At 50.0% G+C, this 21,942-nt stretch overlaps 1 protein-coding gene across 1 annotated transcript in view; it reads right to left on the bottom strand.

Moving 5' to 3' along the window:
- LOC128721323 (microtubule-associated protein Jupiter) overlaps nucleotides 1-20,289 on the bottom strand; it is a 33,573-nt gene extending 13,284 nt beyond the window's left edge. Inside the window, exon 1 of the mRNA XM_053815064.1 lies at nucleotides 20,179-20,289. Within this exon, the coding sequence (XP_053671039.1) occupies nucleotides 20,179-20,240 (62 nt within the window). The 5' untranslated portion in view covers nucleotides 20,241-20,289. The remainder of the gene's footprint in view (nucleotides 1-20,178) is intronic.
- Between the last annotated feature and the right edge of the window lie 1,653 nt (nucleotides 20,290-21,942).

The raw sequence follows: 21,942 nt of genomic DNA, 5'->3' as shown, positions 1-21,942 counted from the left end.
CCCACCGTCGAGACGATCAGGAAGAGATCATGTAATGGACTTTTTTTTCCTTGCTCAATATAGAAAAAGAAAATCAAACGCAATTATATCTTCTTTAAATTGGATTTTCATAGGAATAAATCGCTCCACAGAGAATGCAACGATGTGTAACTTTAATGAGGTTTAATTAAGAAAACACCACCCACAACCCGGGCTGTATCATTTTCACCCTCTTCAGGCGATCGGACAAAGAGAGATCAGCTGATTTTCTGCAACAAGCGCTCATGTAGCAATGCAATTACAGCGCAATGGAATTTGAAGCATCCCCCCCCCCCAGTAGCTGTTTTGCGCGAAAATTGTCAGCCACCTGCACTTTTCCAACGCTTCTGCCCCCAGTGAACCGGCGGCTGCCATATTAAAAGAAAATTTCTCTACCCAATTCGAGTGCACTTTAGATCCACAGCTACAGAAGGGGTTTGTTTGTTTGACTGTCTCATTTTTTCTCTTTCTCTTATACGCCTAAGAAAACATCCTGCATCACGGGAGACGACGTGCGTGTGTGTGTGTGCATCATTTTGCCGCCCGCGTCGTGATTATTGCCAATTAAATATTCGCCCAGGGTGAGATGGAAATGCAGCTCGCGGGAAGAAGCAAAGCAAGAAAAACTCCGCACATCAGACGAAGCTGGAATCGCAGCAGGCGCTCCAAAAGGCAAAACACCTCCACGGAGGCGCATGGAAACTATTTTAATGGCGTTTGTTTTCCCGACCCGCAAGCTCCCTGCTGTTCGAGGGTGGTTTCGTTTTCCTTTCGAAGAGCCACTTCTTGCAAAAAAAAAAACACCCGACAAGAGGAGATGCGCAAGCAGCCCGGGCTGCATTTGCGAATTAATGCTACCGACGAACAAATTGAACCGGTAATTTGCGCTTTTGTTACGCAAAATCAATGCAGTTCATTACCGCCGTGTGTGCGCGCCCGCACCCTCGGAAGCAAATGCCGGAAGGAACCGACCGACCGACCGACCGACCGTATCATCTTCACCCTGGGAGATGCTTTTCTTTTCGCGTGGCGCTTCCCATGGATGCCCGTACACGCGGGGCGCTAAGGCGGCTTTCACACGATCCCTCTCTCAGTCGAGCGAGAAAAGGGAGTTAGGCGAAATAACAAAAAACAAATCAACCTTTACCATGCCCCGAAGCGAAGTCGAGTGGCGGTGGCAGCAGGTGAAATGGAGACCTTTCGTGAGGGTAAACCCGGACACGAGCGATCCGGCTAAATGGCAAAGCTTTTCGCAAACACCGGACCAGCTGAACTGAGTACGAATGCGAATGCAAATCGATGCACAACGCTGGCCGATTTATCTCCTCGCATGGCCGAGTCGGCACGTAAACGATCCAGGACCGTGTATCCTGGGGCATCACACCAGGGGGAGCCACAATTTGGATCATTAGTAATAATGGGCATGAAATTGTATCTGGCCGTGTCATAAATTGTCCGCTTCGGACCAAGTCCGTGTTCGGGCGATGGCGCTCATAGTCGCGGTTTATCTCCCGTCGATCCGGGATGAATCACGTACACTGGTGCGGGAAAATTGGCCTACGCACACGCCGCCGCCGCCAGCATTCTACGACATCTTGATTTGTGTGCACGGGGAGGAAGTCCCTATCCACGGGCCACGGACACATTAGCCGAGATGACAGATCATTCGTTTTCCTTCCTTCGGTGCGTTCGTGGCAAAGATTCAATTTCCATCGGTGCATCGGAAGGTTTTCCAGGCCACACGATCCCACCATCACCGCACGATCATGATGTGGAGAATATTTATCGCTCTCGTGCGGTCTGATAAATGAAAATTAGCATCCATTTACCGGCGTGAGGTTCCCCATTCGATGGTCAGGAATTGGAATAGGAAATCGGAACCGTTTGTTTTGTATGACCAAAAAAAAAAGGCCGATCCTCTCGATCGACACTGAAAAGGGCGAATCTCGCAACGCGATCAATGTCAACGGAAGTGTAATGGGCTCTCTTTCTCTCTCTCTCGTTAAACCATTCCGGAAGTGAGGTCTCGTTCGCCCGACAGCGCTGTCATATTTGCGTTTCGATTTAACAGCACCCGATTCTCGGTTCTGAAGAATGGCGCACCAAAATCATCGATCCAAAACGAGCGTGATTTTGGTGAAGTTTGCCGCCCGTAGAAGCCACAACCCTCCCGGAAGGTACTTCATTCCGGTGCGTGCATGATTGGGACTGAAGTAAAGCAGAGAGAGAGAGAGAGAGAGAGAGAGAGAGAGAGAGAGATAATTTATCGAAACCCAAATGGGGCCCCAGCGACGTCCTCGCTGGATCGGACAAAAAACAAAGCGGAGAAAAAAGCGTGCCTTTATATTGTCGCAGCCGAACTGTGATCCATGCGCACCCAGCTCCCCTTTTTCGAGGTTTCGAGGGTGGGTTGCGTTGCGAACCCTCATTAGAAGGGCTGTTTTCCGGAGGGAGCACTGTCCCACCGTGGCGCATTGGTGACGTTTCCTGTCTCTCGCTCGTGCTCGCGCCCGTTGGGAATGGGCCACCCGGTTTATGGAGTATCGATAAAATAATTTAAATAATTCCCTCCTCGGCGATATTGTTCGGTGCCATTGGGCGCGCTATCCAGCACGAATGGGAAGTGAAGTAAATGGGTCATCTAGAGGGCAGAGACAGAACGTACGTACATGGTTTCGATTTTGATTCGACGGGATGCTTACCCACGCTAACGACAAAGAGATTCCACTTCCTGGCATGCATCGCCATTGCACGAAGGTCATGAATTTCAAATAAACGGCTCCCAATAACGATATGTATGTTTCCCTTCGCATCCGTGCCAATTCGAAAAGTTTTACTTCTCTTCTCTTGTCAGCTAACTGGTGGCGTGTATTTCAAAATCGAAAAAAAAAGTCAGCCCAACAAATTTGTAACGAACGGAAACACAAATATTAGTGCATAGATCCCGATCCAGCGAGATAGCGGCTGACACGACCCAATTAGAAGAGCGAACAGCGTGTGGTCGGGCGGGCTAGCGTGAGCAGTTCTGCGTTAAATCCAGAACAAACAGAAGAAAAACAACATTGTATCTACAACTATAATTATTGCTAGCCACGAGAACCGACCTGCACACGGATGGGAGAACTAAAATTCGAGCATTAAACCCTGTTGACGATCTACCGGGACCGTTTCTCCACATGCTGGTGCAATTTTCTCGGCATGTTTTCCCGGAAAATTGGACGCTCGGAAGGAAATGGGTTGGTCACCGCATCCACCCAACCGCCTCCGCCCCCCAGGAGACTCATCTTCCTAATTTGTTTTCCGATGCGACCGCGAAAGCCGCCTTCGCGAGGAAATTTAATCGTTTTTGTTTTCCTTTTCGACAGCATTTCGACTCGCAGTGTGGGTCTTAAAAAGGCCGAAACGTTCGCGCCGCGCGCCAGTGGCTGTAAAATTACTGGTTTTATCTAAATTCCCGTAATCTTCACCAGGGGCAGTACACCGCGGCTGCTCGACCGGTACTACTCGGCAGATTGGTTCTTACGCTGGGAAACGCCTTTTCCGCTTATCTAACCACGGCAGGGGTCTTCCCTCCGGTTGTTTGCCTTGGCGTGTTTCGAGCTACTCCTCGAAACCTCTGTGGCCACCGAAAGAAGCACACGAACACCACACGCTCACGTAATGGTTTTTCCTCGGCTCACCAAACTGTGACCAGCGCTTGCCGGCACTTGCCTTTGATAGGTGGTGCTGGAGTTGGTTGGTTACACCAGCGCTTCGCTTACTATACGTCCAGATGGAAAGGGGGAGTCGAAAAAGTGGAGCTCGATGCTATCCAGCGACGATTTGGTGCTTCAAAAGTTGATTCATTGCTTGTGGCGAGTCGAAAGCCCCAGCTCCAACACATCAGCCTGGTCCTGGGTCGCCCTTCGCGAGACAACGATTGTGGAATGCAAAAAGAAAACGAAACAAAACATCGGTTGCGATTCATCGCGCGCGCCGGAAGTTGGATGAACCCCGTGCAAAAAGATGAAGCCTTTATTTGTTTGCGATTGTCGCCATGACGAACCGACAGGCCACAGGCCACAGGCGAAACGCGAGTCGCGCGCGCGAAATTGCCCTCCAGCAAAAGCGAACTTTTGGACTAACTGTCCGTCCTTGCTGGAGCGCGATGGAAACTAGTTCAATGGAATTTCGTCAAACAACGTCGAGAGATTCCGAGCAACCCGACCGAGGAGTCCCTTTTCCAACCCCCGACTGATCGATACACGGCCCAGCTCTCCGACGACGTCCAAGGACTAAAATGCCATTCCCGCTCGAAATAAAAAGGGGAAAAAAGGACACGCGCGCTGGCGTACCATAAAACGCAACCCACAGCCCACCGTAGGACGAACTTTTGCGCTTAGCTCATTGTGTTTCGTCGTCCTAAAAAGGATTTATGTTTATCCACCGCCTTACCGCACCACGAACCGTTAACCTCACGCGGATCTGCCGCACATTATGATTTACTTATGCATGCCCTGAATGCTAATATGGGTCGGAAGGTTTAGGTTGCGAAAACCAAGCGAAAGCTCTCCATGCCGAAGCCAGAGTTACATCGATATTCGGGACGGTGGTGGATCGAGCTTTCCGTGTGGTTTTCCGGATGGAGGAATGAGAGAAATAAAAAAGAAACGAAAGAAACACATCCACACTCAATCAGATTGACGATTGTTGACTGGTGGCACACAACGCCCGAGCGATGGTTTGACGATACATTCTGGCGTTTTTTTTCCCCCGAAACGTACCTGTAATGAAAACGAGAAAAAAAGAAAACCACCCATTAGTGCTGTTGCCCGAAATGTATTTGGGGAAAACTTTACTGCGCGTGCCGGCCGTCTATATTTGCTGGGTAATGTGATTTGATACGTTTTTAATGTGCTGCAGGTCCGATCTCGGTTCGTTCGGGACGAATAGAAGCTTGGTGCCGCTAATCGCTGGCAAACCCGCGCAGTTCCCAACCAGCAACTTATTGTCCGAGGTGGAAAAAGCAGAATGTCATCTGTCACGTCACGGCTGTCGGATTTGCACGAAACGCTTCCTTTCGCGGACCGTGGAAAGGGTTCCAGTGCAGACAATGTGTCTTTCACCGTCTGGGGAAAAAGCTTGCACACCTGCACGAACGACAGACACCCGCGTGTGTGGCTTCCGATCGAGTTGTTACCGATTCGTTGCGGAAAAAGAAGGAAAACTCGCAAGGCATATGCTATTTTCAGTTGCCATTAGTGAAGGGATCACGATTAACATCACCGTCATGGAGCTTGGGTGGGTGCATGTGATCGCTACTTTCCCGCTAATCCCTGCTTTCCTTACTAAAGGTGAGCAGGAAAACCCCACCAGTGCAGGGATAATAATTTTTCCACCAAAGCTAGATGATGCCTTAGCAGAAGAAGCACCATCGCACCCGGCTGCTGCTGCGATTATGGCCGTTTGACTTTCACTCGAAAAATAGCGAAAGAAAGATCATCCAATTTTCAGCGGCTTCTGCAAACGCCGCCGAATTGATGTTCCGTGAACGGGCTCGAGCGATATCGGTAAACCGTGACCGCGGTCTCCGGAGGAGGATACGAACGCGCTGAAGGTGATTTATCGGCACCGTGGCCCATTACGCGGCCGTTCTCTCTTTCGCGAAAATGAAAATGCACTATCCAACGGTGGAAGTTATTTCCTCGATCATGTCGCCGCTTCCATCACCCGTCCGCCGGTTGGCTTCTATTTTCGATAAAGTGTTACATAGAGTTGAGAGCAAAAAAACTAAGCAAACATTATGGACGATTCGCAAAATTTTATGACGCTGTTTACTCGCCGCGAAGCAGAGCTAATCTGTTCCACTTTGCCGGCGCCATAACCGTTCACTTCGAGGCACTAGTCGGTAGTAAAATTACGGCAAACGGCCACTTCCCAACACTCGATCACAACCATCATTGTCGCGCCGATGGGCTGACACTCGATACGGTGATTTTCCCGCACCAAGATAACCGAAGCCATTCCCAACCGGTAAGATCAGTGTGTTCGATCGAGCCTCACGCCATTCGGATCGCGATCACCATCGAACAACCAGAGGGTTTGAGGTCTCAGAAAGCATATAAGAGCCGGTACACCATCCTAAAGGGCCGCGCCCAGGGCGTCAGGTTGCAAATGGTTCAGAGATTTAATTTAATGTGACTCGACGCGAACGACGCGGCACCGCAGGCGGACGTTGTCTAGTCGTTGGCGAGCGATGGTTGTTAAAATTTTACCACCCATTTCCTGCGCCGGAGTTGTGGCCCTGTGATGTTTGCACAAATGCAATCGCGTACAACCACTCTCTCTCTCTCGCGCACACCGGAACACGGAAAACTCCACCCGCACACGATCGAGGAGGGCGAGCTCGTCTCATTTCAACCCTTTCAAAGTCCAGGTCTCGATGTAATCGAAAGAAATCATACACCTCTCAAAGACGCCATCGAGGCGAGCGGTTTACTGCCCTCGGGACCATATTCACGATCACGCCCGCGTTTGAAGTTCTTTAATTGATGCTGATTAGTGACAGCTGGGGTAAAGTTAGCGCGGTCGGTCGATCGATGGAATAGCAAGGGCTGGCGAGAAGAAAACCGCAACAAACCTTAAAGGGCGGTAATGTTTTTTTCTTCTACATGAATTAAGCTTTCTTTGCGCGATGCCGGCGGTAAAAGCGGTATTCGGTAGAGTAAGAGAAAAAAACTACAATAAAATAACATAAGGGCGTCCCAGATACGCTGGGGAAGCAATGGGAACCGCAGTAGTGCCGACAAACGGTACTGGCTCATCGTCAACCTGCACCAAAGCAGTGGACCACCGGCGAGCGAGCGAGCGAGCTCTCCGGTCCTGTCGAGATGGAGATGATCGGTTTACGGATTAAGGCCGGTTTTTTAGTGTTTTAAGATTAATTTGGGTTCGGTTATGTGATCTTTCTCTGCTCCGCGGGGTTGGTTTTGTTTTTGGCCGCCGCGCGAATGGGCGAAAGGGAAGTGACTAATTTTCGACGAAAATCTCACCCACCCTATGCCTCCCAACGGGATCTCCTTCTTTTCATGGGCGCGCGCGCTGGGAAACATCGAAACACTCGGTCATGGCGAGATTTCATGGCGGTTTCGGGCATATTTTGCTTTCGCCCCAGGAGATCGACGATCGCACGCTGACGCCCGGGACACGTGGGGGGTCCCACCGTAACACATCCTTACTCGCACGCGTAACCACACACACACACATACAATCGTGTGGCCGGAAGATTCGCGATCGGTCGACCGCGATCACTAAGGAGGGAAAGGCCATTTCCAAATCCACTCAGGTCAGGAATTCGAAGGGGAAACGGATCAACGAAGCTGCAAATTTACTATGACGATTGATTTTTATTGATTTCCCCACCGATCACCGAGCGGCTGAAGCAGAAGGAAACGCCCCGTGAACATGATTTAGTGCGAACGGAAATGATTAAATCATAAAAACACGATGAAAACCCCGCTCATTCAGGTGAGTAGCTCGTTTTTCTTTTGTCTAACGCCTTCCTGAGCTGAAATGCAGCGAGAAGAAAGCACCATATCATACATCACACCCTTAGGCTATCGGGGACGCGCCCTCCGAGCACGCACAATTAGTCATTTGCCAGGCGATGGCGGGCAATTGCTGGGATCATTAATATAAATTGCTCACAGGGAAAACAAGAGCCGCGCGGCGCTAATGTTTGCGTATCGCCGATCGGAAGGGGCGACTATTCTCACGGAATAGGGCAGCCTTTATCTACATAGTGTGCAAGATAGCCACACAAATACAAATGGCCCGCAATGCTACATAAAGATAAATCGACAGTGGCCCTTTTTTCCGCTCGTATATCGCGCGCGTAGGGAAATATTACACTGATTGATAATGTAACGAGCACGAGCGCGAGCTCGAACAGTGTTTGGGTTATTTGAGGTCTGCTAGGTTTCAGGTGGAGGAGGTCAGGTCGCTTGTTAGGTGGCAGAAGATGTACCACAGACTGAGGTGGAAAAATCATTACAAGCCTCGCACCAAACGGGAGGTCATTGAACCACCGGCGTTTGGTTTGTGGCCCTCGCGAAGGCTCACCGGCTGTAGGGCCACAACGTGTGGTTAGTGATGCAACCCATCGGGAGCGCCACCAACACACGGCCTGCCACAATACACCCGCTGTAAGGGGAGTTGTTGGCCTTTCCAGAGCTATTTATAAGCACACGAAAGAACGACCCCGCTAGGGTCTGGGGGCTTGGTGCATCCTAATTCCACTGGCTGGTGGGAAGGTGTTGATGGAACCAACCAAACAGCCGAGTGCTGTTGGCCAGCGGTAGAACTACAATCAATTCTCGATCGGAAAAGCGCGATAAAACAGACCGTACCCGCCGGACCGTTCGTTGGCTTGGTTTCTTTCGTTGGTTTTTCGATTTTGGTTCAGGAAGCGCTGGTGGACGACGAGCATCGGGTAATAAACAGACACTCCTCATCACTCATTTATGGCCATCCCGATCTTCCTGGATGTTCGCTACCGTCGTCGCTACAATCTAAGGAGCATCTTCATGCTCTGGCCGCGGTTAGGTCGGTTGCTGCATCACGGACGGCTGTCACGGGAACACACACGTGACACGGTTATTTATAGGCTCGTTCTAAACCGCTAGACACGAAACAGTCGGTCGGTCCCGTGGAGGTCTTCGGCACCAGTGAAGGTGGAGTCCGCTAGGGTTCACGGTCCTGGCCGGTGAAGTTCCCTGCGCGAGAGAGAGAGAGTGCAGTTGCAAACTTGGACGGGTTTTCTTTTGCCAATGGAAAGCCGCAAACGCCACACAAACACGCTCGCTTGCTCGTCGTATGGTAATTTTAACCTCCGAGATGTGGTCGTTGTTTTAGAACCACGGAAATGGGCTGCCTTTGGGGAGGTGTCCGAGCAAGTATGGAGGATTCGCGGATTGCAGGCGCGTTGCTGAAAGCGTTGCACTCACGCGACCAAAGCCGCCATCGCAAGGGTTCGGGTCGGGCAACTTTTCCATGGCAATGAACTTCCCGACGGGCTTGGAGAATATTTTCCTCCTGGTATTTAATTTCAGAACCAACAGTAACTGAAGACGTTTGCAAGGGTTGGCGCCATAAGGCCGAATGAAGGGTCAATCGATAATGGAGCAAGTGCAAATTTGGTACGAGAAGTTGAAGCATTTTTATGGCTTGCACAAACCATCTCGCAACTTAAACGACTCACCATACTTTTCTTGCAATTAGCAGGATCCATCCAATTGACTGTTCGACTTTTAACCGCTTAAAAGCTGACGCCTGCACTTCTAAAACCCCACATAAGCATTACCACAGAATGCAATGAGCTGTCAAAACTAAGTGTCAAATGGCACACGAACCCTTCATCGATCACAGGACGAAGAAACAAAAGGTGGGACCTCGAGCCTCGAGTTCAATTGGATCACAATTCAACACGCCAATCATTAGACATTCCGGTGACACATCGTAGGCCATCTTTTACCTCTGGCATTCCTTCTAAGCCCACTTCCAGCGGCGTTTCGTAAACAAATCACAAATCGTAACCCCATCAGCTCACGGAATCGGTACCACAATCCGGTGGCAGGTTACGGCAAACCAGCAGCACGATTTGGTGGTCGAATCCGGAAAGACAGTGAAGGAAAGGAGTTGGAAAACACGCATCGGACGCTTTCCCTCGTCTAAATTAGTACTCGCGGGGAAATTCTATTTCGGTCACATGCCGCACAACCCCATTGGAGCTGCGTACGACAATTCTAGCGATCGGGAAATTAGGTGGCGTGCATCCAACGCACAAGGGACGCCACCGAGGGTACGCAATGACAGGGAAAGTGTTCTATTTCACCGCTACTAGACGCTAGAGGCGTGCCCACAAGCCGCCGTAGTTGTCGTTTGCCGCAGAACAGCCCTACAAAGTACACACGAGTTTGAGGTAAATTGCTTCCAAGAATGCGCGGCGCACCATCGTTCGAGCATTCTAAGCGCTCCGTGGAAGGAAACCCAAGCTAACTGGGCCAGGTCCAGAAATACACCACCGAGGCGCTTGTTCTGGGGAATCCGGAACCAACCGAAGGAAAACCACCCCACGGTCGCTCGCGTTTATGGTCGAAAATCGTATTAGCGCAACTTAAACTTCAGCTTCTCGATGGAGCCGAGTGACGTGAACCTAGGCCGTGTAAAGCTGGCTGCGGTTAAACCCTTATCCCTCAGGTCTGTGTGGCCATGCCGTACGAAGTAGAGCCTACACTAACGAACAAGCCAACGGCCGACAGCCGGTTGAGGTTTCCAGTTACTTTTCAATCGGAAAATTTCAATCGTTTCGTTCCACTTGAGGCCAACTTTGACTGACTGCTTATTGCTCCCGTTCCCAACCGATCGCATTCGCCATGCCGGTCGCTTCGTGGCCCATCCAGACAGGTTGTTCTCGGCTGCGCCACGTCCGTATCCAATAGGCTCCTGTGGTGTGGTTGCAGCTCTTCTTCCAGGCGCTCGGTACGAGCCCTAAGCGGATTAACGTGGCTTCGTGGGACGCGGATTTCAGCGAGGAGGAAAATAACAACAAAACCCCCTGCGAGGTTCATTGAACGCCATTTGGCTGTTTACTTCCCCTCGGCCGGAACACTTAGACCGACGGTTTACAGTGTTTGATTGCGTACGGCAACAGGGGAAGCCTACAATATTGGGTAATTTTCAAGCGAAAGCTCCTGCTTAGAAGGATCGCTATAAAACCAAGCCCCTGGGCGTTCGGATTCAACTCGATTTATTGCAGCATGATCTGCACGGTGTGATCTTCGAAGCCACAAAACGAAACGGTTGAATTAAACCACTCCATTTATTGCCCTCGCTGGAGCAATAACGCGTGCGCGTGTGTGGAACGACGCGGCTAGCTAATCGCTCGATGAGTCCTTTTTACAAGCAACCCCTGCTGGCCGGTCTTACTCTCGGGCTTCCAATTCAACGTTCAATCGAAATCCGACGGCCGATATTCAATGCTATCAAGCACCCCATTCAAGAATTCCGTCTCGAGATGCTACCGTTTCCAACGCACGCGAGACCAGCCCATTGACATTCCTGATCGTAGGCCACAGCTAACAGCTGATACGGTTGACATGATAACACGATTTCTAGCAAGCGCGCGGCTCGGGGATCGCTTGTTGCAGCCTCGTTAGGGCCTTTGGCCTGAGTGCGCATTAACAACGAGGCGCCCGTGGTCTATAATTTTCACCCATTGGGTGGCAAAAATGGACGTCCGCTAAGCACGATGGGGACTGAGAAACGTGGTGCACGAGTAAATTAAACATGACACAGGCGTCGCCGAGTGCAGAAGTGACTGCAGGGAACGAGCTTGCAATCCTGCTACCCTGCAACGAGTGCGCTGCTCGGTCAGGGTGCGGTTTTCCACGGAACCGCAAGATCCAACGGGCCATCAACCGCAGATTACGGAGACAATTACGGGATGCGATAATGTTTGCGGCATGTTCTCGTGCCGATGAAAGAATCGGTGAGCGAATGAAAGAACGCTTCAGCGACATTCGATACATCATTTAGTGGAGTAAATAACGCTCGCGGTCGTTGTGGAGCGATTGCCGAACTTGCCTTGCTAATCCTCATCGAACAGGGGGCGAGATACGATTTAAACCGACCGCAACAACTGTCAGCAAAAGTGGCACATAACTCATGATGCTCATGAAGGCATCTCTTTTCTGCATCTCAACACAGCCACACATATACACACACATTGCACTCCATTCCACGATGATAATGGGCCGTCGAGACGCCACGAAACGGGATTCCACGTCCCGATCGGGAAGAGAAATAGGAGCAGAAACTAAGTCACCGCAGCTCCAGGAGAGGCTCCAACAGATCAATGACCACAGATAGGCACAACCCGGAGCAAATGGCATGGCAAACGCGCGCGCGCGCACAGGAAAGATTGTGGTTTTACGATTACCACGGACACAGACACACACACACACACACCTCCGCCCCCATTGGTATGTAAATTTTCCGATTTAATTAATTGCATCGCGATCGTGTTGGACCAACCGGGCGCTGGATTTGTGTCGTGCATGCACTGAACCGCGCCTGGAACACGTGGCGCGCATGCTAAAATTAATTAAAATAATAGAGATGCCTACCGAGATGCATCTTGACGTTCGGAGGTTGCCATGGGGGCCCATTTTGATGTTTTATTTCTATAGTTTCACACACAAATGTGCCACCTTTCGGTTGGGTCGGCCTCGCTGTTCCTGGAGCTATTTGGGTCGCCTTTTCTTGGGCCGATTTTGATTTCCACTCGCATCAAACACACTTCCCGCGAACGGCGAGTCTGCTGGAGCGATAGTCGATAAATAAATTACCCACCGATTAACATTTTATTGTCGCTCATTTGAGCCCTTCGATCGTGGACGCTTATTTAGGGGCGGTTGTTGGTTGTGAACAGGTTTAAGCTTTTCTTCCTCGTCCGAGCGGCATTCGAAAGCTGAACGGAAAAAAAAGTTACCGAGCCCCGAGAGGGAGGACAATTTATGGAAGCTGATTTTTGGTGATAAAATTATATGTCTTTCACAGCGCGCGTTTTCCGTTCAGCCCACGGGGTGTGAATTCAGCCGCCCGGGAAGGTGTGATGGATGAGTCCCTGGGGGGAGATTCGGATTCCATGCACCTGCGTTAAGAAGCGCGAACCGATTGCTACGATGCACGGCCATCCGATTGGGGAGGAAATTCCGTTAATTAAGCCATTTCCCGTGGATGGAAGACGATTCGAGCGGTGCGATCAGCACAACCAGAGAATTGATATTGATAAGCTTTAAATTGGTCTCGCTTATCTTGCGGGACATTTATTACCGTGAAGAGACGATTGCGATTGTGGAGGTTTTCGTGAAAAAAAATCTGCCCATAAACAAGTTTTAGAGCACTATAAAATATATGGGATAAATTGAGATTAATTATACTAGGGGAGACTAATTTTGCTAGCTTTAGTAAATAAAAGGATCTCATCGATAAAGCTCTACAATCAGCACAAGGGAGGCATCTCCAAAATTGCTTCATTAAGGTTTGGAAAACTATCTTAATCCCATCATTTATCCTCAGACCATACGCTTTTCTTCTCGTATATAACTAAACCTGGTTGAAATAGACAGTTTACTAGATATTTTTTGCTCTTCCATAGATAAAAGCACACTCTCTTTCACTCGTATTATAATATCTCCATTCGACTCTATGCACCGCTCGAATTATGAATTTCCCGACGCAAGTCGCAGAGAAGCCTAGCCTAGTAAACGGGTGTGCATTTGCGCACGAATAAATAGCAGCACGCAGCGCTTAGTTTGGAAAGTACCAACCGACCAACTCGATGAAGGCGGTGTAGCCTGAGCTCCCTTCAGAGATCTCAACATCTCGCGATCGAGCCCGAACATGCCGTTGTGCACGCCAATAGTGCACGCCGGGTGCATTACTTTCCTAGCTTATGATTAATGTTGCGCGCCAACACACAGCCTCCCGCCTCGAGTGCTCCGACGTATGATAATCGATCGAGCCAACTTCATTACCGACACACCGTAAGTGCCCAAAGAGGAAAAAAAAAGTCTCACCACTTTTATCGCAAACCACCGATCACGCTTCCTCTTTTCGCTCGCAAACATAACACGATGAACATGTTCTGCGCAGGGAGGCGTATCTCTTCTCCACCCCAAAGTTCGTGCCAAACCCTCGGCGAAGGTGTGAAGATTTATTCCGCTCGTGTCATCGTTTTTCAAGCGGTTAAGAAAACTGTCAAAATTTCAATTTCAATGCCCCGCTTTTACCACGCACCCGCGAGTGGGCAGTTGGAAGCAGTGGTGCATCCATTAGGGTGCGTTGCGCATTAGCCCCGGCTTGGCGGTAGAGTAAGTTGGACGCCCGGTAGCATTGTCATCATTCACCAACCCACACACGTGCGCGCGCGTCGGCCCTTAAGGGTTGGTCGTAAAATCGGTTTTGTAGCAAAACCGATTTCCGAGTGCGATCCACGTCCCCCAAGAACAGGGTGAAAGTGGCCGAAAGACTTCGCAACACCGGGACGAGGGCCTTCTAGTGAGCGACTCGTGGAAAATATGATTGATCGCACCAGCCGGCCATGCGATGGGGCGAGTGCGCGTCTATGGAAATTCACTGTACGCCTGTCACTGTTCGCGACCCGGTGACTAATTAGGGCCAGCTGTATGACGGCGGTACATGCCCGGCAAAGTAGCCATTGGAAACGGGATCGCTGGATCGTGTTGGGATAATTTAATTAAATTAACCAACAAATCGTTGCACCCGGGGCGCGTTTAATCGCACATACACCGCACACTTCAGCTGTCACGACCTGCTGGCGTGTGGGGAGAAGATATAAGCTAGCCGAGAGCTTAGTGAGATTCTGACTGATTGGAAACACTTTCAGGCCAGTTGTGGTTCTAATTTAAAATGCCCGTTTGCTCGTACAAGCAGCAGCACACAATGCGCTCGTTTATCGGTTCCAACATTAACGAACATCTTCTTTGAGGTTCAGCTAGCGGTACTTCGAATGGAAGCAACCGAATGTGGGTCGCATTAGTCCAAAGAAAAGGGCATCGTGACACTAGAGGCACCAAAACCCGCTGGATACACGAATTAATTCAGTGCAACGCGCCGTGTTCACATCCAACGTCGTCCGTTCTCTCTACTGAAGCGACGACACCTCATTACATTTGTTTTTCTCTGCCAGCGATCGTTTCGGGGTTTGTTCGCTTTCCAAAAACACACACACACACATTTCGGTGCCACTGCAGACGCATTATCATCCCAGATCTATGGCCATGCTGGCGGCGAACTTCCGGTGCACGTGCATGTGTGTATTTGGACCGAACTGGCTCCTGCAGCTGTTTTCCCCAGCCATCAGACAAATGAATTGGGTCCTACTTTCTTCTACGTGTGCACCATTCTGCTAGCAGACGGCCACAAAAGGCCCCGGTTTGTCCGCGCCCGGGTGCAATAAAGCCCCAAGGGCACATATACGACGATAGGGTGGTCGAGATTAGCCACCCCAAGCTGCCCACGAAGGGCCACCGATTTCCATCAGGTGAGGAAACGGTAGTTACCGAGACAGTTTGGGAGACCCAAATCGCCTCGCTGTGGACGCGTTCGACGATTAAAGCACGATCTTTCCCCAAATCTCGCTCTGTGTAAGCGGTGTGGAAGTTTTGACAGCTAGGAGTAATTTGTCCGGGTTTGTTGGTTTTCCACTTTTTCATCCTAAATAGCTCGGGGAATGGGTAGGGTCTTTCCGCAGGCTAGCCGCAGCAACCGGAAGGAAACGACCGATCGTGGTGATCGTTTTGGTGATCACTTACCTAAAGCAGAAGAAAAGAAAGAGAACAAACAAAAACGAAAGATTAGGCTTTCAAGTTTTATTAGCCACACGGGTGAGGAATGGACGCTTCCTGCAATGTTTTGACTATTTTGACTATTTCCATATTTAGATGCCGGTGTTCGGTAACGGTAACACTTTCACTGCTTCCTGACTGGAAAGGCGCACCACCGGCGGCATGAAAAAGCGAAGTGGTTTAACGGTTTTCAACCAAAAAAAAAAGCTCCACCCGTTGGCCATTTTAAAACATGCAAATAAAGACAAAAAAAACCGGCTATATCGCTCAGAGTAAAACATAAATAAACGTTCCGATGCAATCGGCATGAAAAATGGGTGCAATCCGTGAAATATGGAAGACCTCAAACCCGTTAGCTTCGGGCAGATGCTGGTGGGTCGGAAAAAGGCAGAAAAGCATCGAAGAGCAGGAAAAATAAGCAAGCCCACCCGCGGGGTGAGCACGTTCGACACGCTCAGGTGCAACACGGTTGCCTTCGACCGCCCAAGAATCCACTAATAAAATAAAAAACAATAATTAATTGTAATGCCACGCGCACTGACTCCGTGGCGCAAGACGGAAAGAACAGTTGCTTCCCGAGCCCGGTGGTAAATCGCATTTACCCACTCTGTTCGCTTTCCCAAGCCACGGGAAAACGAGAACCGTTCGGTGTGCATGGATTTAATTATTCATCACACACACACACGGGAGCAGCAGCATGTCCCGCGGTCGCTTTTGCTTCCGAAATGTTGTTTTACAAGGGAGAAAAGGAAAAAAAACGCCCCACAATGTGGACAGACCACACTGGAAGATGGTAGAACGGATCGAGGGTGAGTCAGCTATGCTAGCGCCGTTTTCCATGACAGTTACAATCATAACCGCATTTGCATAACAAAAAAAAGCCCCTCCGAGTTCCCGAAGACCCGCAGAAGATGAACTCGCAGTCGACGAACGTCTGGATGGTGAATTAAAAGCTCATAACACCAATGACGGTACATTTTGATTTTAATCCCTCGTTTTTTCGTATGTTCAGTTGACCAGCCCAGACTCCTAGAGCCACGGCACAGGTCCGTTGGCCGCATGTGATGTGTGTGATGAAAGCTAATGAATGTGTTACAACGTACGTGTACGGGTTAATGCTTTTTTTTGCGCTATCTTCTATCGCTTTGAAACCTCCAAAGTTAAACCTAATAAAACCATCGACAGCCCGTGGTCAACGACACGTTCTCTGGTTGGCTCTATGTCGAGGGTAAGCGCAGAGATGCGGAACCAAAATCGTCCACTTCCGGTGCTGATCACCTGCCACCAGCAAACCCCCTTCACCGGACGACTGCCCGTGCTACAACCGACCGGCTTTACTGGTGTCGTTGACTGGGAGCCCCCGAAAAATGCAACCAGTGGCTCATTTGTAATTATCCGTAATTGGCGGAATCTGTTCCCGATTCCCGACATCATTGTTCCCGATGCCCGAATCATGTGTAAGAGAGTCAGTCAGCGTGTGTGTATGAGTGGCTGTGGAATTGGGGAGGAAATGGAGCAAATTTCGATATATGGGACACGAGCCGGACGAGCATCACACGGATCATTGCCACGGGTTCGGTGTCACTGAACGGTACACAACACGTGCTCGACGTTTTGAACCCAAGGTGTGTAAAATGAGCTACGCCACGTGGCACCATCGGAGGGAGTTCGCTAATCTCCACTAAAGATATGTTCAACGATATTTCACCTCGAAATGACTTATTCATTTCCACTAAATCGAGATGCTTTAGAGCCATGTAACAACACCATCCAATTAAATTAAACCCAACTCGCAAACATACCGCAGTTCCCGAGACTTTCCCATTAGAAAGCACCTGCATGTGTTTCGAATAAATGTTGATTAATAAAACAACGGACCGGGCCGGTGCCCTTAATGGCGAGTGCGCGAAGAAGAAGGAACACCCGAAGCTCCGGTGCGAGGGTTATAAAGGAGAATTTTCACCCCAAACGGGTGGCAATCAACGCATGTTTTCTTTTGCATGCACGAATCCCACCTGGGCATTCGCAGCATAATCATATCTACGCCACACGGCGGCGGTGAAACGTTTATCGAAAGGGAATTAATTAAATCGGTGCCCTTCCGTTAAATCGGTGCACATCGAGCTGATCAGCAGACGGGAACCGATGCGTTGAAAAGTGAAACAAACGAACCCCAAGTTTTTCTTTTTCCACACACACACGGCAGCACGCACTTCCGAGCGTCAATATTGGCTTTGTGCTGGATGACGTACCTCGACGAGGGCTCCAGGCACGCGGCAGGTGACCAAGCTACGACGAGAACTTCCTCGGTACAAAGCACGGTACAATGGAAGGAAAGTGCTCGCTCTGTGCGTTCTTTTCACGATCGTGCCCAATGCAGAGTAAGCAGAGCATGCAGTCACTGTTGCAACGTACGTGCGCCAGAGAGATCCTCGAACATCTGTCTTAACACGCGTGCCGTCGGTCAGCTTTTCCAACGGCTCGTGCGTCGATTGTTCGCGGTGTCCCTTTTGTTGCAAAAACGTACCACTTTCTCCCACCTCCAGGGCGAGTAGAGAAGCCAGCAAGAAGTGGGTTTAAGTAAATCACCACCTGGCCGCTTCCACGGCGAAGGTGTGCGTTATGCTGGCATCGATGTTGCGCGCGCCGGTTTCGTTCATTTTTCCCGGCCGGTGGCTTCCATTTTTCCATCGCTCGTGCATCCGAAAATGTAACCCAACGGTGGGAGGTGCCACTGACCGTGATGAGCAGCATACCGTGCGTTTCCACGAGCCACCAGCCACCGAGGAGGGTGCATCAATCGAGCGAAGCATGATGATGGGGCGGAAAAGCGAATCGCAATGGCGAGAGGTACGGTACGCGTGTGGTACAATTTTGTGTGTTTGTTTCTCCGCAATTGGAGTAAATGTGGAATAGGTTGCATGCAGGTCTTCACCCACCCACCCACTTCACTCCAGCCCTACATGCGGTGAGGAGAGTCGCTGTTGCAATAATCGAGAAATTAATAATTTATCACCGAATTACTGCACCGAGCAGGGATGGCGAGTAAGCGTGAACAAGCAACAGACAACAGGCAGCAGGCCAGCCAGTAAAGAGGGTCAAATTCGATAAACGGAGAAATTTTACGTGTAATTCATGCCGGCAAGCCGTTTGGGTTTGGTTTAGAAAGTAACTAAACATCGCCACTCACAACTAGGCCCGCACTGGCGTAGGGCGAGTGCGAGATCGAGGGAAATTGACCACACTCGGCCCGTTGGAACACAACTAGGTCGGCAATTGGGTTGGGAAAAGGATTTCAATGGATCGAATAGAATAAGCGGGAGCGATTCGAGGAGGTACGACCAATGGGTACCTCAATAACGCAGTGCATTAAAAGGGTCGGGATTATTTACTCCCGCTGTGCCCACTGTGTAAGCGCATGTTTCGAGGAACTAATCTCGACCATGACACCTTTCACACGAATTTTCCGATAAAAACCATCACCTCGCTTCGGAGCACCAGAAATCGATTAATTCGGAAACGGCGGCTTTTCTTTTGCTTCTTTAGATCGTGGTATCGCGCGTTGATCCGCTCGTTCTCGACCCGATGGGGTGGAAAATCCATCCCAGCCAGCCCACAGCCGATTGCAAATGAGCCATCGACCAAACGCCAAGCCACCGATCAGCGCTTTCCATCCATCAACCCCGACGACGGTGAAGGACCGCGTCCGGGTCCGAAGTCGAAATGGCTGTTTGGTTGCGTTTTCGAATCGCCTAAAAAATAAGCTCGACGTCCAGCAGACGGTGCCCTTAACCCAGCTTCGACTAGGGAGTCGCAAAGCTCGGCTGGACGGGGTAAAAGTATCATTTTTGGCCCAGATTTCGGGCGAAACTCTGAAGGGTCTGCAGACCGGGTTTGGGTGCCTTAAATTCGGGCGCTGTATCGAATATCCTTGCAATAGAACCTAGATAAATAAAATCACCATGTTTCTTCGCTAGCCGATTCGGGTGCCAGCAAACCAGGTGCGATTTAGTGCAGGGGTCTGACCACAGCCGGCCAAACGTGGTGGTTTTTTGGGGCGAAAACCCCACCCGAAATTATGCTGCATAGCAAATTAATTTATTCGATGGTCCATCCTGGCGAACACCCGAGCGCGCTTGACAATATTCGGCAGGACGAGAAAAGCAAGCCGTTTGGCCCCATTCGGTTCCCTTTCCGAGCAAAGGAGGTCCGTCCGCAGACGCAATTTCGATTCCGATTGGTAGGTGTACATGCTTCCTAAATTATTACGACCAAACCCCAGCCAAAGCTGAGACCTTCTGGACATTATCGTAGTTGGCGCGCGCACGGGAAACGTCTGAGTGGGTCAACGAAGGGATTAAAATGACCGGGGATTAGGATCAACTGCTTTATCAACATAAAACCGAAATTAACGCCAAGGTCAGTCAGCTGGCGACCATTGGCGCTAGGCGAGACGGTCGGCGCACGCAAGAACGATTTGCGGCACACGAGAACACCAAGGAGAAAGCGTTAAGGCTACGAGAAAGTCAAACCTGAGAGCTACTTTTCCCAAAGAGGTGCCCTTTATGGGGGTTTTGCTCGAGCCCGTTCGAAGAATTACGAGGAAACACGATTCCTTCGACGTTTCCGATACAGCAATGGGCACTTTTCTTCAGTCGAAAAATCAATAACATCTCCAATGGATGAAAAGTGTGGAAAAAGAAGACATTTTTACCTCAAAAAGCTCTCAACCTGTGAATGTGAATCTTACCTTTTCTTCGTGTTTCCAACATTGTACAGCTCGACGTGCTTGAATGCGGCGTATGTGGCCATTTTATTTCCGTTTGCAAAAATGCTGTCAATTGTGGCGAGTTTGGTCACACTTCGGGAACAGTTGAACAGGCCAAAAGATAGCAGTCAACCAGACGACGTTTGCCAGGAAAACAAGGAAAAACAAAAACCGAAAGTGCACCGATTTTATCGACACTGATAGCACGCGTCCGCGCGTGAAACCAAAGCGCTGCTGCTGTACGTGAACGAGCGGCGGTTCCGTGCGATGTTTTGTGATTGATGGGAAAACAACGAAATCAAACGCCCAAAAACGGAATCTGCACACAACCGGGAAAGGTAAAGAGACAGGCTATAGGCTATTACGATGGCTGCACAACTCTACCTCATCTGTTGCGTTTCGCACGCTGAGCAAAAGTTTGGTTTTTCGGCAAATTTTCTCACTTCGTTCTGACACAAATTTTCACACCACTCCAAGAAGCGTCAATGCGGGCAAAATGGCGAGCACAAACAAATCGGGCTCTCGGGGTTTCGGCAGGGGCAACTGTCATCTTCCGGACGCGAGGCTCGAATCAGCCCCCATTTTCGTTGGTATGGGTGCCATATTCTCGCCGCAGTCTGCACAGTACGGTTCCCGTTGGGCAGATGGAGCGTGGAAAATGGCATGAAACCGGTCGAGAATGGGGCGTCCTAGGACACTCGGGCGCTTGTTACAACTCGGGCGATGCACGACCGAGCCGGATCGATACAACCGGGAATGGGATGGAGCATCGTCTGCCAGCATCCAACTCCGGACGTGTAACGGTGTGGGTAAATGCCGAGGAATGCCGCAGTGAGTCATCGTTCACGAGCTCCCGACGAGCAAGGATTCCCTGCCAGCATCCTGTTGCCCTTGCCGAGTGGCGAAAAGGTAAGCGGAGCCAATGAATGGGACCAAAAGCTCACACAACAGAGACAAAATGCCATCACGCAACGCGCAAAAGCGGCCCTCGGATCGTGGAAAATGGCGCAAAAATGAGAGCAGAGCATGCTCGCATGTCCTCTGACAGCGAGGACATCCTCGCACCCAGAAAGTGAAAGCGAGAAAAGCATATTCGTGCGGTGGCACGAGCTTTAAAGTGCCGTGTGAGTCTCGCTGTGTGAGGAAAGTTCCCAAAACACCCCATTCTGAAGCTTCTGAAGACCATCTGAGCGGTGACGTCAGCAAACGGGGGCACCGATTCGACCGATCGCAACACAAAGCACGTTGGTGAAGGTTAAGGATGCTGCGGCTCTGATAACACACTGTACCAGAACGAGGTCGAGCCCGGAGGAATCTCGAAGATATCGCTGGAAGCTCGTTCGATCGATATTAGATCGAATAATTTTCACGGTCACTCGAAGTGTTAGTGGCAAAAAGTAGAAAAATTTAAATACTCATAAAGCGAATTATTAAATGTGTAACAAAATCTTATTAAAGCTTGTCATTTTTCATGCCAACAAGCCAACTGGTGTACGAAATTATGGAGAAAAAATGCCGAAAAAGAAACTCTGCTCCATGAAGTTCTGAGTCGTCGATTACACAAACACTCGTTCCAATCGTCCCTAAATGTTCCATTCTGTTCACGGTTTAGGGTTCGTTAGGGGCTTTCACTTAATTTTCACTAACGATATCGTTCGGCTGACAAATTTCATCCACATCAACTACATTTGCAATTATTGTTCCACAACACCGCCACAGCGATAGTTCATTGTCCTCGTGCAATGT

The sequence above is a fragment of the Anopheles nili genome, chromosome 2 (genome assembly GCF_943737925.1).
Source record: "Anopheles nili chromosome 2, idAnoNiliSN_F5_01, whole genome shotgun sequence".
Taxonomy (NCBI): Eukaryota; Metazoa; Arthropoda; class Insecta; order Diptera; family Culicidae; genus Anopheles; species Anopheles nili.
Note: the sequence above shows the minus strand (reverse complement) of the source record. Positions and strands in the feature narration are given on the sequence as shown.